This window comes from Taudactylus pleione, unplaced genomic scaffold (assembly GCF_031769625.1).
Source record: "Taudactylus pleione unplaced genomic scaffold, aTauple2 ptg000021l, whole genome shotgun sequence".
Lineage (NCBI taxonomy): Eukaryota > Metazoa > Chordata > Amphibia > Anura > Myobatrachidae > Taudactylus > Taudactylus pleione.
The window spans coordinates 6,226,243-6,244,536 of record NW_028284423.1 but is presented as its reverse complement, the minus strand read 5'-3'; the positions used below and the strand labels follow the sequence as shown (position 1 = coordinate 6,244,536).

General features: G+C 41.2%; 1 protein-coding gene across 1 annotated transcript in view; it reads left to right on the top strand.

The window, feature by feature from the left end:
• Window positions 1–17,984, top strand: part of EDNRA (endothelin receptor type A) — a 66,976-nt gene extending 48,992 nt beyond the window's left edge. The window contains exons 5-8 of the mRNA XM_088448423.1: window positions 2,800–2,952; window positions 5,159–5,292; window positions 10,905–11,013; window positions 12,862–17,984. Of these exons, the coding sequence (XP_088304549.1) occupies window positions 2,800–2,952; window positions 5,159–5,292; window positions 10,905–11,013; window positions 12,862–12,999 (534 nt within the window). The 3' untranslated portion in view covers window positions 13,000–17,984. The remainder of the gene's footprint in view (window positions 1–2,799; window positions 2,953–5,158; window positions 5,293–10,904; window positions 11,014–12,861) is intronic.
• Window positions 17,985–18,294: the final 310 nt, after the last annotated feature.

Sequence of the window (18,294 nt, the reverse complement as noted above, 5' to 3'; positions counted from 1 at the left end):
GAAAGGGTAGAGATAAAACTCAACAAAGTAAAGTTTACTTTGAAATTTAATAACCTACATAATTTTTTATTGTAGTCTATCACCCATTATTAAAATGAAAAGCAATACACTATTTTACATAATGTGAGGTGTAAGAAATATTTATTTATGACAAACCACGCCATAAGAGAGCCCATACATACATTAGGCTACATTTCTGGTTTGTCAGAATTCAAATTATTCAGAGCCATTTACAGTACCGAATTTACCTAAATGTAAATTGACTCATGATGTTCATATATTAGATAGACAGACAGCCTTTCCTGATGCCTTATCTTTTCAGCTTTTTATTCTTCCTGCTTCACTGACTTCTCTGTGATCTTCCTCTTATCTTGCATCCTCTGTAATGGTCAAACTCACCTTCTCCCGCCTGTGCTCTGTCGCCCACTTTCCGGACTCACCCTTCTCTTTCTCAGACCACAACCTCTTACTCCCCAGGCTCTCCCTGCCTCCCTCTCCCCCACTGCACAATACATGTGTACTAATCCCTCATACTCTTCATGCTGCAGTCATGTCTTCCTCTCTACAACCGCTTCTCTCCCAACAGTATATGTTTATCATGTCTACATTCATAATGCCCACAATACCGAATATCGACATAATAACTGTATTCTAAATGTCGACATACAGAATGTAGACAGCTGTTTTTAGTCAATTTTAGTGTTATGGTCAAGTTTAGGGTTAGGCTGTGGTTAAGTGTAGGCTGCGGTTAGGGTTAGGCTGTGGTTAGGGTTAGGTTGCGTTTAGGGTTATGCTGCAGTTAAGGTTAGGTTGCAGTTAGAGTTAGGCTGTGGTTAGGGTTAGGCTGTGGTTAGGGTTAGGCTGCGGTTAGTGTTAGGCTGTGGTTAGGGTTAGGTTGTGGTTAGGGTGAGGCTGCGGGTAGGGTTAGGTTCCGGTTAGGGTTAGGTCGCAGTTAGTGTTAGTTTGCAGTTAGGGTTAGGCTGCGGCTAGTGTTAGGCTGTGGTTAGGGTTAGGCTTCGGTTAGGGTTAGGCTGTGGTTAGGATGAGGCTGCAGTTAGGGTTAGGTTGCAGTTATGGTTAGGCTGCAGTTAGGGTTAGGTTGCGGTTAGGGTAAGCCTGCAGTTAGTTTGTGGTTAGGGTTATTAGATAATTCTATACTAAAGGCATTATGGACTTGCAGACTGTTGACATTCACAATGTTGACCCTCTGGTGTCAACAATCTGAATATTGTTTTTTTGTACCACACCCATCCCAACACCCCAATCAAAAACAGTATTGCTCATTGTATCTAAAATTTTAAAAATACTATAAAATGTAGTAATTTTAGTTTAAACAGCCAACATTTTATATTTTATTTTAAGAACCTCATACTTACAGTGGCGAACCACAAACTAAAACTGAGCACGCAAATGCAAGCCTTAACTAAGTCAGTGAAGTTTTCACAATTTTACCCCATTGTCCCCCACACAGCAGGATTTATTGTCCATCTTCATCCAAACCTTACCCATACACTATGCATTCTGCAAAATGCTAATTTACAAACACATTGCAAAACGGCATTCTGTGGAATCAGAACTCGGAACATTGTATGGCAAGAAATTTGTACCTATGTTTGCTTGTTCTGCTGCCAAACTATCTGTGTGAAATGTCACCACAATTGTGCTCATCTCTATATAGCAGAACATAATATATTGTTCCTTGGTATGTATATCTAGACTAAGCCCAAATCATTAAGGAGGTTTCAGCGATTCCGCCACATTGCCTCAAACATTTATAAATTCAGATTTTTACTTGATCATACTGACTGGAATACAGCTCTAACATGAACTGTTGTGGAACAGTGCTTATCTCTCTATGAAATCAGCTTGCTAGCCTTCTAGAAGTATTGTGGCACACTAGGAAGCTTACTTTAAATGCACACTTCCTGTTGAAAATTGTTAACATCTGGACCTGCGGGAAAAACAAAAGCACTTTTATTCTTTTCAGTCAAGCCTTGATGTAAGATGAGAGGGACGCCCTGTTCAGTACCCATATTTAATCAGTCACAGGCATTACATATAAACTTAATTCCTGCATTTATGGGGAAAAATAAGAAAATTCACTTGTATGCTTCCAACTGTATTTTCTTTCCTATCGTCATGTTTTATGTCTGTATAACATTTATTTGTTTTTTGTAACATCGCTATATGAAATAAATGTTATAGGTGAGTAACAATGCTGACTAAGAATGATGAGGGAAAGAACAATGGACCATTTGTGGCCTCCCAAGGCCATTATATCCTGTATTGTGGTGATGCCCTGAGACCAACACCACCACTGTGAGAAGCCACTCTGACTTAATTAGGCATGTAGTCATCTTTGACCTCTGTCACATGAAGTGGCACTTAAAGCACAAGCTTAGCCTTAATCCTGAAGTGTTGTGTAACATGAAGATTTTCTAATAATGTAAATGTCTCCACTTCTAAATGAGCCCCTGTATTGTCTGTCTTTGGGGTCATGTTTTACCAAATTTCTAGACGATGACCAATATAATCAACGTACATTCAGATTGGATCTTTCTTGCTGAATAATCCTGACAGTCAGATGTTTGGAAAGAAAATGTGTGGCCAAAATAAGCGCAAAACTTCACAAGTCACCGTGTGTGGCTATCTTTAGTGATCTTCGCTGGGGAGAAATGAAGTGAGCCAAAAGTCTTACACATTAAATCCAGTAACAAAATGTGAATTTTTAAACAGTTGCAGAAAAGTAATAGTTAGCTCGGTACAAAAGTAACATACGTATTTTATTTTTCCTTTTAGTTTTACAAACACGCAAAGGACTGGTGGCTGTTTGGCTTTTATTTCTGTGTACCCTTGGCATGCACTGCAGTGTTTTATACACTGATGTCCTGTGAGATGTTACATCAGAGGAAAGGAAGTCTCAGGATCGCTTTAAGCGAGCACCTGAAACAGGTAAATATACAGCAGCTGTACTGTGCCGAGTGACATTACGTGATTGAACTGTATACTTTTTTACCCAAGGATGTAACTTAAAAAAACATGCTCGTAGTGTATACATCACTAGCTAGCACAGAGCAAACATTCAAGTAAAACAGTGAGTCTGATGGTTAAATTATGTTTTCTCTTGTTCTGACATGACATTAACTCACATTTCCAATGAAAAGCTGCATTCAATTTGTCAATTTACTAAATTGTTACCCAGTGCACACAAGCGTTAACCTAAGCACCAACCAGTCATATAAAAGTGTATTTATTTTATTGATTCGTTCTTGTATATATCAACATGTTGTATGGAATTTGGCAAAAGAATAAATGTAAACATTGGGAACATTGACGCAGATTGGGCAGCCACGCAGCATATGTGACAAGTCTGACCTGTCTCAAACACAACGTCTCTCCTGACACACAGAGAGCTCTCATGCTGCAAAGGAGAACGCAATGGCTAATTTATGCACGCCCATGAAAAGGCGTTTACACAGCCAGATACGCCTGTGTTTGCCTAGTCACAAAACAATCGCTGCACGTGCACTGTGCGGTTTACACGCATGCGCAATGGCTTCAATCGCTCAGACTGCGTACATATATCGGCATGGTGTACATCTCTGATTCAGGTCCTAAGGGCCTGATTCAGAGCCGCTCGTAAGCGGCCGTTCGCTCGTTCGGAGCGATGTTTTCACATCTGTGCATGCATACGGATTTTAATACGCATGCGCGAACCAGTCAGTGCGGCCAGAAATCGTTTGTTCACTATATAGCAAATGCCTGCTATTTTGAGTGACAGATTGAGGCGTTTGTGGGTGGTAACAGGGGAAGGTGCTTGAAAACGGGGAGTGGAGATCCGAACGCAGGCGTGCTTAAAGGTCAAAACGGGCGTTTTATGGGTGTGCATAATTAAAACAGCAGCGTCATTGACCACGTCACCTGGTTGTTTTATAGTCAAAACTGCTCGCAATATAGTGGTAGGAAAAACCAGCCACAAGAATAGCGAGCAGTTCATACGCTGTTCGATGTACTCGATTAATCTATTAAATAGCGGACATGATGTATGATGCGAGCGGCCAGGGGGCGTTTTTTACAAAATAGCGGCCGCAGGTTTTGTTCACTCGTTTAGACATGGAGCGAACGGTTCATTTGAATAGCCACCCCCCTTTCCTGAAAGAACGTCCGCAAATTGCGAACGGCTCTGAATCAGGCCCTAAGACAGCACAGGTGCATATACATGGCCCAGGTCACATATACATGGTCAGGTTACATGTAGCTGTGTTATATTTTGTTTAAATAAAAATTCCTCCATATCATCTCTATTTCCCAGTTATGCACAACGTTATGCGGTCAGGAAGCCAACTTGCCAACTGTGAAATACCGGCATGGGACTAATTATAGGCGTCAAAATCCTGATGCCCCTGGGGGGAGATTAGGGTTAGGCACTAGGGGGGAGGTTAGGGTTAGGCACCCCTAACGGACGGTTAGGGTTAAGGGGGGGAGAGGGTTAGGGATAGTTAAAAATAAAAATATTTACCCTGTCGGGATCTTCAGTCTTCTGCCTTCCGGCGTCTGTATTATATCCGCCGGGTTTAGGTCTGGCGGTATGTCATACATACCAATTCCATGCACAACTCATAGTGAAAAATTATGACTATTAAATTGGAATATTAAAAATAAATAAATTAGACCAGTTTATATCAGCAGCATCTTGCACAATGTTTATAGTAAACATGTCAGAAAAAGACACTGCAGGTGACTCTGTGTAACTTCTGGAACAAACCATGTTGCAATGCAAGGGTTGCACTGCAGATACATGAATTTGTTTTTGCATGCAGGGTAAATACTGGCTGCTTTCGCATGTATGCCAAAAATGCTGGAAAGCTTTATTTTTACACTGCAATTTAGATATGTTTGGTCAAACCTCTTTCATATCCAAATATCTCTGCATATTTTAGATCTCTCCCCACCTGCAGTGCAGCATGGTTTTACCAAGGGGAGAAGCTATTTGCTCTTTTTGCCTTTCTTTCAACTCAGAATCAATGTTATCACTTTTCCCTTTTATGTAAGTTTCAGCTCATAATGCCCAACACTAATACTAATCTGTGATATTAAAGCTATCGCTGTTAAGATATAATTATGATGTGCTGTTTTATTATTTACTATCTCTACACAGCGGCGTGAAGTTGCAAAGACGGTGTTCTGCTTGGTAGTGATCTTTGCCCTTTGCTGGATCCCTGTGCATCTGAGTAGAATAATTAGAAAAACAGTATACAATGAAAATGATTCTAGCCGATGTGAGCTACTCAGGTAACATACATACATTGAATTACTGCATTGACTTCACCATACAGTAACAGTTCATGCTGTTAACGATATGTTGAGGAACAGAAGCCTCTTGTGTCAGTCACATACTCCTCAGCTGAATTGCGTCCCCGGCCTGGGGATAGTGTCAGCCAGAGACGTGGTACTATCTGCCGTTCCACCACACATCTCAAAGGTGCTCTGTTGAATTGAGTTTTGGTGACTTTGGAGGCCATTGGAATACACTGAACATATTATCATGCTCATGGAACCAGCTTGAGATGTTGTGCTTGGTGACATGGTGCATGATCCTGTTGGAAGTAGCCATTAGATGATGGTTAGACTGTGGCCATCAAGGGTTCACATGGTCAGCAACATGTTACTTAAACAATGCTCGGTTGGTATTAAGGGTATTAGTATGTGCTAAGCACACTTTCCTCACATCATTGCACCTACATCCAACCTTTACCATTGACACAAGACCAGATAGATACATGGATTCTGACCCTAATATATGCAAAATAATTATATTTGTCAAGCCAAGCAATATTTTCCAAGCTTTCTACTGTCCATTGTTAGGGCTTTATTTACTACAATCCGCATATTGAATGCAGATTGTAGTGTGATATTATCGACTGAATTCGCTTTGCGAATTCAGGCAATATCACAGGGATTTATTACAAATCCCTTGCAGGGACAGATAAAGCTATGTCCTGCGAATCCCCTCCGTACACTAGTCACGGTATTTTCGCGAAATATACCGTGACAAAGTGCCCGAGCATGCGCCGACCGGCCGCTGTTGCTGCCCCCCCCCTCCCGGTGCTAAGCTTCGCCCCCCGGCGCTAAGCCCCGCCTCCATGATCGCAGACCCCCCCACAACCCCCCTCCCTCCCCTGCGACCCCCCTCTCCCTTAATTACACTTACCCGCATGATCCGGGCCTCCGGTGATGTCCTCCATGCCTCTGATCAGGTGATCTCCCATACTGCACTGGGACCCGATCACCTGATGACCGGGCCGCAGTGCACTATGGGAGACTAGCTGACTGGAAGGAGGACATCACCCGGAGCCCCGATTACCGGTCCCTGGAGTCAGGTAAGTAAAATAAATTTTTGACAATTTTTTTTCTTTTTTTTACAGTAATCAGCTTGCGGTCTGTTTAGACCACACAGCTGATTACTGGGACCGACTCCCGGCTCAGCTCCCCCCGTTAGAGTAGGAGGCCGGTAACTGGAGGATACCCTGGATAACACCACCTCCAGGTGGCGTTATTATCACAGGGCTTTCCCCGATATTTTTTTACAATTTATTTTTAGTAACTTTGGTCGGATCACATTTCCCATTACAATTATGGGAAATGCGATCTGCTTACTAAAAATAAGTGATACTTAGGGGTTGGCGTAGAATTTTAAGAATTCTACTCCAATTGCCCTGTAATAACTATAGGTGATACTAAAATAATGTGAAAAGGGTGTGAAAACACCCTTTTTCACTTTATTTTTGTAAAAATAATGTTAATAAATAGAGCCCTTAGTGAGCACAAATTAGCCTCAGTTTCCAATACTTAGCTGACAAAAGTAGAAAGAGAATTGGTCTTCTGCTACTCCAAGCCATCCACTTCAGGGTTTGACGTGCTCCTGCATACTACTGATATAATGCATGGTTATTTCAGTTACTATTGCCTTAAACTGGTCTGGCCACTATCCTCCTATCTCTATCATTAACAAGGATTATCACCCACAGAACTACTGTATCATCCACTGGATGTTTTTGCTTTGCAAACCATTCATTATAGACTGACAAAACTTTTGTGAAAATCTCATGAAATCAGCAGTTTCTGAGATACTTTAACTAGCCCATTAGCCCCTTACAATCATTTAATGGTCAAAGTAACCACAACCAGTGGCATATCAATGGGGGTGGAGCAGGGTATGTGCCCTGGGCGCCGTCGGGGAGGCGCCGCCAGCCACGGTCCAGGACACTGCTTTCAAGTCAGTGTAGAGCGGACCGCACTGCACAATAAAACACACACCGCCGCCGGTGCCTGCATAATGCAGGTGGTGTGTGTGTTTCATTAGCCAATGACAGACTCTCATTGGCTGCTGCGCCCACTGCCGGAGCCGGGCTGGAGCTCACTCATGAGCTCCACCTTATGGCTCCCACAGTGGCTGATGGGAGAGATGTCATGACGTCTCTCCCATAGTGCAGTGCGGGCCAGGAAGACAGAGGGGAGGACAGCGGCGGACGCGGCAGGAGCAGGGATTCAGGTAAGTGTTTATGTAAGGGGCACTGGCACTGCATAGGGGGGGCCACTACTGGGGGCACTACACAGGAGAGACTACTACTGGGGGCACAGCTTAGGTAGGACTACTAGTGGGGGCACTATATAAGGGGCATTACTGGGGGCACTGTGTTGGGGGGGATAACTGCTGGGGCAATACATAGGGGGCACTACTGTGGGCACTACATAGGGGGGACTACTATTGGTAGCACTATATAAAGGGGAGCACTACTGGGGGCACTGCATAGGGGGGACTACTACTGGGGGCATTGTATAAGGGTCACTGCATAGGGGGACCACTACTGAGGGCACTGTATAAGGGGCATTACTGGGGGCACTGTATAAGTGGCACTGTAAGGAGCACTGCATAGGGGGGACCACTACTGGGGGCACTGTATAAAGGGCACTACGGGGGCACTGTATAGGGGGGACCACTACTGGGGGCACTGTATAAGGGGCACTAGTGGGGGCACTGCATTGGGGAACCACTACTAGCGGCACTGTATAAGGGTGCATTACTGCGCCACTGTAAAAAAGTGCACTCCTGGGGACACTGTATAAGGGGCACTACTACAGGGGGCACTGCATAATGGGCACTGCTACTGGGGACATTGCATAAGGGGCACTACTACAGTGGGCATTGCAAGAGGGGCACTTCTACTGGGGGCATTAAGGTGCATATGGAATGGAAAGGAATGTTCCCAGAGTGGCGAGAAACGATGGTGTGTCATGTTGACACTCCCCCATTTTCCAATGACCACGCCCCTTGTGTCATGTGACCACGCCCACTTTTTCTACGTGCGTCTTTGCGCACACACATACTGGGGGAAGGGGGTGGCACTCCATTTTTTTTTACTTGACTTGGGCTCCAAATACCCTAGTTACGCCACTGATGAACATCCTGCCCATGCCTGCATTCTTTTCTGCATCGAGATGTTGCCACATAATTGGCTGTTTAGATTTTTGTATTAATGAACTGATTAGATATTTGCAAATTGGCATTACCCTCTCATCAACATATATTGACGACTTATACTCAATACATCGCTTTATCTTTCTAGCATCCTTTTCACCATAGCACTTACTTTATCTAGGTTGAATTGCTCATTTACATTACTCTTTTATTAACGTTATTCTTTCAGCATTGCTGTTTTATATCAGTTCCAAGAGCAATGAAAATAAACAATGGTACCTAGATAGTATGAAAATGTTGGGAAAAAACACAGAAGGAAAACCGTAAAATATAGAAATCTGTTAAACAGAGAACTGTAAAATGTAGGTCCTGGAAGAACAAAAAAAACGGATGACCCCTTGTCTGCAAGTTCAAACAAATTCATCTGAAACATTAATTTCCCTGCACCCCCCTCAGCTTTGCACCCTAAGGGCTATATTTATTAACATTATTTTTACTAAAATAAAGTGAAAAAGGGTGTTTTCACACCCTTTTCACATTATTTTAGTATCACCTATAGTTATTACAGGGCAATTGGAGTAGAATTCGCAAAATTCTACTCCAACCCCTAAGTAGCACTTATTTTTAGTAAGCAGATCGCATTTCACATAACTGTAATGGGAAATGTTATCCGACCAAAGTTGCTAAAAATAATGTAAAAACACACCGGGGAAAGCCCTGTGATAATAACGCCACTTGGAAGTGGCGTTATCCATGGCCTCCCCCGGTTACCGGACTCCTACTCTGCTCTAAAAGGCAGAGCAGAGCCCGGAGACGGTCCCAGTGATCAGCTGTGTGGTCTAAACAGAACACAAGCTGATACACTGCAAAAAAAAAAAAATAGTAAAAAAAAAAATTCACTTACCTGACCCCAGGGACCGGTGGTCGGGGCTTCGGTGATTACTTCCCTCCGGTCAGCTGGTCTCCCATGCTGCACTGCGGCCCGGTCATCAGGTGATCGGGTCCCAGTGCAGTATGGGATGTCAGCTGACCGGAGGCATGGAATACATCACCAGAGCACCGATGACTGCAGGTAAGTGCTATTAAGGGAGGGGGGGTCACGGGGGGTCCGCGATCACTGGGAGTGGGGCTTAGCGCCGGGAGGGTAGCAGCGACTGTCGGCCGGCACATGCGCGGGACACTATTCACTGTATTTTTTTGCAAAAATATCGTGACTAGAGTGCGGATGGGATTCGCAGGGACAGAGCTTTCTCACAAGCTCTGTCCCTGCAAGGGATTTGTATTAAATCCCTGTGATATTGCCTGAATTTGCAATGCGAACTCAGTCGATAATATCACACTACAACCTGAGTTACAAATGCGGATTTTAGTAAATAGAGCCCTAAGTGGTTGCCCCTATCAAGGAGCCTTAGTTACTACTCTGCTGTTTATTAAAATCTGTTTAGTTCCAAAAGAAATAAACAAAAGGGTAAAGTTATCTGAAAGTATCTGAAAATAGATTCCTGTAGAATCCCCACCATTCACTCTATATAGCAGGGTCCTGGCTCTCTCACATATGGCTGTAACCTTTGCTGTACTCTGTCGTCTGGACTCCACTCTGTAGCAGGAGATCCAACACAGTTGCTTTCAGTTGAAGCTATCACTTTGCTAAGGATAGAACCAACCAGCACCAATGAGTCTCAGCTGAGATCCTGAATATATGTGAGTGCTGGCAACTTGCTAGACATGAAAAGGGGGGATGCTTGGACTTCACACCCTAATTGTAAACATAATGAAAGGTGCTATTATGCTGAGACTTGTAGTACCATGCAGGAAATAGAAAATGCAGGGGCACATTCTAAGCACTAAGAATACTGATAGTCAAAATAATTTTGATAAACTTTACAATTAACATAGAGTGTGAACGAGGTTCTTAGCTCATTTGGCCAAAAATGCATGCCCTCCTAGCACATCAAAAAGAAACCACATCAGATGAGTCTCTAACATCCCTACTTCTAACACATTATATACATTTATCAAGGACTTATTGTAATAGTGCCCATTTTATTATGTAGACATCAATGCAAGGACCTGTGCTAATTAAAATCACCTAAGGGCAGATGTGAGGGGTGCTATCCTCATTAAAGTACTATTAGTTTAAAATGGAGTAGACTTAGTAAAGTTTTTAAGCAAATTAAAAACCCAATTTAATAAATTTCCCTGTTTTTCATTGCTTTGTCTCCAGCTGGTCTTAAAGATAGGATGTGTTATAAGATATTGTAGTATGTTCCAATCTTCGAAAAAACATTTTAATACTGTTATTCATGTTTTCCATCAATGTCTGTCTCCAATCATAAGATACCGAGGTACAGATAATACTATTATATGGCTACACATCATGTTCAGACAGACAACTATATAATGTCATTTTTCTTTTGATGTCTAGCTTTCTCTTGGTGATGGACTATATCAGCATTAACTTGGCGGCACTAAACTCCTGTATAAATCCAATAGCACTCTACTTTGTAAGCAAGAAGTTTAAAAACTGTTTCCAGGTAAGAAAATTATTGAATCAATGAAAGTGTCTACACAAACTTCCTGTACACATTTCCCAATGTCTGTGGTTGTTCTGATAAATACATGTGCATGAAACTGAAAGAAAATATCACATATTTCATTTTATTATCTAATCATTAATGATATAGATAATTTGTTGTATCATACGGGTGAAAAGTAGAGATGTGTGGGCTCGGTTTTACTCGGTTATTTTCATCACTTTAGCACAAGTTCAGATTAGTTCATACTTATCTTATTGGCTAACCAAGTGAGCCGGATAGCCAATAAGATAAATCCGAACTAATCCGAACTTGTGCTAATGTGGCGAAAAGAACCGAGTAAAACCGAACCCGCACATTTCTAGTAAAGAAGCAGTCAGTGGTCATACAAACTTGTGAATATGGGGCCATACAAATTTGTTAATATGAAGTGTAAATTACTGACTTGTTATATATTGTATAATAATAAATCCTGCATTAGGAGTATGTCATAAATATGGTTCTGTAACAAGCAGAGAAAATACAGATAACAACCAATTGAAGTACACACACAGTTTAATATAGTGTTTGCCCACCTTGATATATATTCTATTAATGTCACCATTTCAATATGGAGCCTGTTTCCAATTTTTAAAACTATCAGTTGAAGTTATGTTAATGTTAAAGAAAAAGATTTCTCAAGTGAAGCTCCAGACGTTTTTCTCCACAGTCCCCAACGACTTATGATATCTGTAGCTCAGACTTTCCTGCCACCATCACCTTGGCCATTGATTTATGATATCTGTCCCTCACACTTTTCTGCCACCATCACCTTGACCACTGATTGATGATATCTGTCCCTCAGACTTTTCTGCCACCATCACCTTGGCCACTGATTGATGAAATCTGTCCCTCAGACTTTTCTGCCAACATCACCTTAGCCACTGATTGATGATATCTGTCCCTCAGACTTTTCTGCCACCATCACCTTGGCCACTGATTGATGAAATCTGTCCCTCAGACTTTCCTGCCACCATCACCTTGGCCACTGATTGATGATATCTGTCCCTCAGACTTTCCTGCCACCATCACCTTGGCCACTGATTGATGAAATCTGTCCCTCAGACTTTCCTGCCACCATCACCTTGGCCACTGATTGATTATATCTGTCCCTCAGACTTTCCTGCCACCATCACCTTGGCCACTGATTGATGATATCTGTCCTTCAGACTTTCCTGCCACCATCACCTTGGTCACTGATTGATATCTTCCCCTCAGACTTTCCTACTACCATCACCTTGGCCACTGTTTGTCATGAAACATCAACAATGGTAGACTTATTCGCCATAGCTCCATGTTTAGCAAAAACCAGTCCCCTGGGTAAATGTTTTCTAGTTCTCCTCACCGAATCACAAGTGAATATTTAATGAATACACCTGAGCTTCAGCAAGAAAACATGGAAATATACAGGTTGCCCTAAGGACTGGATTTGTGAAACACTACCATAGCTCCTGTTAATCGTGCCCCAAAACTAACCCTCAAGGTCACTGAGGTAACTTCTTCTAGTCATGGCAGGGGAACCATTGGGCATCAGGGCCTGCTCTTTGTTTTCCTTTTACTCGAACCTAAATATTGCAAGATGCCTAATATTCCCTCAGGTGCCGTACCTATGTGAAAGTACCTATTTTGAGTATAATTTGTATCCTCCAGTGTTTGCTTAATTTTGGTAGTTACCTATGAGTTGGACATATTAATCATTCAGCATACAACTTGCTATAGTGAAGATAAAATCCTGGCAGTGCATATCATTATTAATCTACAACACCAATTATACAATTACCTGCTAACTTTTAATTATTTTTATTCCAGTCATGCCTGTGCTGCTGCTGCCAGTCGAAGACCCTGACAAGCACATCCCCAATGAATGTTACCAGTATTCAATGGAAAAACCATGACCAAAATTACTATATAGCAGACAGGAGCAACCACAAGGACAGCATCAACTAGCCCCAAACTCAAACAACAGCACCATGAACCGCATAACAGAAACCAAAGTGGCTGCTTTCTCCAACAAATTCTCTAATGATGAGCCCACCATTCCATTTTAGATAAACTGAAGCACTGTCAACTCACAGTTACAAGCACATGTTTTTTTTATTGGCTGTAATACAGTCTTTATGTTTCATACTTGGCAATATGTGCAACCAGACAATTGACATTCTACAAGCGTTCCAGACAGCGAAGAGACGAATAAAGTTATTTTGAGACTGTCATCCAATAACTATGGCTAACAATGGTGGAATCTCTGGGGAAAACTTTGGGCCAGTAAATGCTGGGATCTTCCCCAAATGGAGATTCAGAACGTCATTGAGTGTACTGCAGGTCCCATTGTCTACAAAAGGTGGATAAACCAACAGTATTTCTATGGAGTTATTATATTAAACTATAATTACTTTGTATATATCAATTTTTATTTAACATTGTTTCTCTAAATATATATATATTTTTAATCTGAAATCATAGAGGATTGTGAGGTATTGAATATTAGCATGCGTTTACTAGCATTTTTCCTGGAAAGTAAAATGTTAGGCATAAGAGATGTATTTTGTAGCACTTCATTTAAAGCCTCACCTTATACTGTGTGCAGATAGTGGATGTTTGTTAATGCATGACAACATGACGATAAGTGTGTTCATGAACTGATTCATTTTAAAGAAGTAATATTCATACTGTAGTTTAACATCAAATGGACTATGGGGTCTATGTTCTAAACCTTGGGGAGAGATAAAGTGGATGGAGATAAAGTACCAACCAGTCAGCTTCTAACTGTCATTTTTCAAACACAGCCTGTTAAGCAGGGGTGGGGAACCTTTTTTCTCCTGAGGGCTATTTTGATATATATAAAATTATTCGCAGGCCTGGTGCAGGCCACTCCCCCTCTGTGTGATGTCACTCGGGGACGGAGCCACAATCACCAGTGATTACAGCAATGCCTGGAGCATCCTCAGGATGCTCCGGGAGCTGTAAGGGCAGCGGTGTGATCATCTGAAGCGTCCTAAGGACTCTCCAGGCGGCACTGCTGCATAGATTCTGGCTGCAGGGTGCCATTCTAGGCACCCTGCCATCCAGATGAGGCTAGCAGGAAAAAGCTCAGAGGGCCAGACCAACTAATTCCGGGGGCCTGAGGTTCCCCACCTCTGCTGTAAAGTGACAGTTATGATCTGATTGGTTGGTACCTTATCTCCGTTCACTTTATCTCTTTACAAGGTTTAGTATATAGAGCCCTATATTTCTTATGAAACATAATTAAAAAAATTCACTTGGAATGAAATTCCCCTCAAAATGGGTAGTTTACAAACTTAATACAGCACGTTTTAAGGATGCAGATATTCCATCAAACAGTGCATCAATGGAAAGTAGAAACATAGATGAAAACAACAGAAAATAATTTGCAGGAACACCTCACATGTTGTACATGCAGCACCGTAACTACTGGTTGACCAGGATGCCACACACCAGGGGCACTAACAGAGGAAGGAGAGGAGTGGGTGTCGCCCAGCTCAGGTACCCACAAATGTTATCTCCAGGGGGGCTGGCGGTACAGATACTAAGGGATGGGTCCCCACAAATTACACCAACCTTGCCTTTTGGACTGAGGCCCTGATTCAGAGCCGGACACTCTGAAAGAGCGCTCGCTCTGAATCAGGGCTGTCCTTCCAGATTTTAGAGCGGCCTCGTGGCCGCTCGCATAGCTGTGGGTGACCACCCACAGCTATAGCGAGCGGCCAGAAAGATGGTCGCGATGGCCAAGACCATCACGACCATCTAGGTCGTGAGCGGGTCTGAATCAGGCCCTGAGCTCCCATCTCTGGCCTCCACCATAGAGCCTCCATTGTGTTATGGCCCAGAAGTGCAGCTAGTGTGATTTTATGACATCATTATGGAGCAAAGTAGAAGTTTTAGCTAATCAGGTCTCTTTTGCCAAGGGTACTGTGTGCATGGTGCTGTCTGAGTTCATCCAGGTATATTACACTCTCCACCATTACACGTTTACACAACAATGCCAAATCTTTTTTTTTTCTTATTTTAACTTCATGCTTTAATAACTAATAATACATAAATGGGTTTCCGCCAACCTTAATATTTACTGCCCACCATGTTGTAGTAAATAGGGGGTTAACCATTGAAACTTCCCTTTCCTTAAGCCCAGATGCTTATGTCACCATGGCTCACAATAGTAGAAGGATCCATTGGTTCACTCTTATTTAAAAGAGCTCCATATATAGGATTTGGATGAGAAATTAGTTTTGTTTATTTATTATAATCTGGTAATAAACTTATAAGTGAAGAGAGCATTTCATAGCTATTGCCACTTATATACAGAAAATAAGCAAATGTAAGAGAATTGACCCATATAGAATTAGTAACATTTTTCTTAGGTACAATAAATTCCAAGGACAAATGTCAAACCTGGGATGTGTTGTCTGCTTCAGTGCCTGGAAACATACAATGGTACTAGTAGACATGGCTGTCACAGAATCTGCAGTACATCCATTTATTGTACCAACCAGTGAGAGTGAGGACAAGAATATATACAGATGAAACATGTAGAAGGGGTTTCTTTCCCATGTCCCAATGCAAATTTCACTTTTGTTTATTATTTCTGTGCGTTTCAGTCATGATTCATACAATGAGAGGTGTTTATTCATGTTGCCCCGGTATATGACACAAAACTGCTCTCTAGATACCATTGTATCCAATACAGAAAGTAGAGCAGTGTCTTATCCCAGATAAACAAAAATTACTTTGGTTAACAGAATACATTTCTGAAAAGCACAGCAAAACAACATATTTAAAACAAAGTAGTGAAAGTTTGCAACAGGCCATGCACAATGAAGTAATAATAGCCATTTGAAAGAGGACAACATCTTTAATAGAGAGAGAGGGAGAGAGGGAGAGAGAGAGAGAGAGAGAGAAAGAGAGAGGAGAAAGGTGTTATGTAACTAGCAGCAGCCTTGTGTCGTGTCATAGAGGCGGTATTGTGGTTAGTAAATGGCCTCCCATGTGTTTCCTATTAAATCTAATATATATCTACAGCTATATGAGAATATTAACCTATGCTTTGTGGATGAAATTGTGCAGCTGTGTAATCAAGGGGGAACATCCTTCAACAGTACTACACATGTCTCACTTCAAAGCGAAAATCAGAATAACAGCTCCATCCTTTGGGTAATTGGTTGGCAGATCTATAACTTTCATATGAAATATGTAAACATGCTCTCTGTATTGAATTATAACTGTTTACAACATTGGTAGATTTATGCATGCAACATACTCTTTATAAAATTAGTGAGATTGGTTCCATGCCCGCCCACTGCAGCTGAGATGTTAGTAGTATAAGGTAGCCTCCTTAGAGCTGTTTTCAATACATAATGTATATATATATATATATATATATATATATATATATATAAAATGTAATTTCTAAGTATATACATATATATATATATATATATATACTTAGAAATTAAATTTTGTGGTTTCTAAGCTAGCTGTGCTGTCAGAGACTAAGGGGTATATTTACTAAAGTGAGAGTTTTCAGAAATGGAGATGTTGCCCATAGCAACGAATCAGATTCTAGGTATTATCTTCTAGAAGGTGCGAGTTAAATGTTAAGTAGAATCTGATTGGTTGTTATGGGGAACATTTCCATTTCTAAAAACTCTCACTTTAGTAAATAAATCCCCTAACTTTATATAAAATATATTTTGTAATTTACTCTCTTGGTATTTTAAACATACAGTATGTAATTATGTATATACTTATTGGACTCATTGTATTAGTGTTAATATTTAACATAATTCCAAATAATTATCTTAGAGAGTGCTCTGTAGTAATACACAGGGGTATGTATGTGTAGTAACCCAATCTATTTATTAGAGTATTTCTGAGCCATTTCTACTAAGTATGTAAATATATCTGAAGTCCTAGATTTTCTGGAACATTACAGTACATGTATTTACTAAGATATTCTTTATAATTTAATAACATAAATATTAAATTTCCGCAGTCATCCAATCAGCTCCAGCTGCAGCTGTCCAGTTAATGCAGTTTACTTTCAAACTTCTGTTGATTATCACTGAGTCAGGAAAATGTTACAATTATTGTTGCCATCAAGGGGGAGTCATGCAGGGTACACACTAGGCGATATATCGTGCTTACAACTGATGAGCAATATATCGTTTAGTGCATCTGCTTGAATGTAAACTCGCTATATCTGTGAATGATGTCTTTCACAGATTTATTGCAACTGGTTCTTCTGGCCAAACATGTCGTGAGGGCGATTGGAAAGTGTGTTTGCTTATCAAAATCGGTCGGTCGGTCTGTGGATGCGTCACCTAAGTGTGTACCCCACATAACTCCAGAACAATGTCTGAGCTGCGAAAGGGATCCAAGTCATTGTCTTAGCATGCAGGTTCTTAAACTCGGTCCTCAGGACCCCACACAGTGCATGTTTTCCAGGTCTCTTCACAGAATCCAAAGTGAAATAATTATAACCACTTGTGGACCTGCTGAGTGAGTAATGAATAGACCTGTGCACCTGCTGAGTGACCTGAAAACGTGACCTGTGTGGGGTCCTGAGGACCGAGTTTGAGGACCACTGTCTTAGCAGAAGGGTAGCTTTGGCATGGGTAAAATTAGATTTAATGCATTTTAGTTTTGGTTGATATATCTGACATAAATATTTCACTATGACCTAGTGATTTCTATTACAACGCCACATATGTAATAAATGCTTAGATATATAATCTCACAAAAAGTTATGTTAATTTTCCAGAGTACTAGGTTAAGGTATGCAAGATCTAGGGTCGGACAACTAAATACAGTGAGCTTTTATTCTTATCATGTCTTGTTTAGTAAATGATTGTGTATGTTTCCATGGACTTTTCATCTTTCAGAGAGTATTTTACTCCAATAAAAATGAAAATATAGCCTGTGTTATATTATTTTCCAGCTCCATGCCTTTTAATAATACTGAATGGGTGTTTTTTAAATAGAATTCTAAGGTCTGTTTTGTATAGAACAGTTATGATTTGTTTGCTTAACAATGCCTGAGCTGTATAAAATATTCCAGCTTTATGTTATAATTCACACTATGCAGGGAAGTGCAGATACAATTTTAATTGTTAGACAGTTGACTAATATCTACCAATATGCTATAAAGTATGAGTAGTTTGGATGGGATGGGTACAGGATGCCGATGCCGGCATCCCGACAGGGTTAGGGTACCCTAACCCTCTC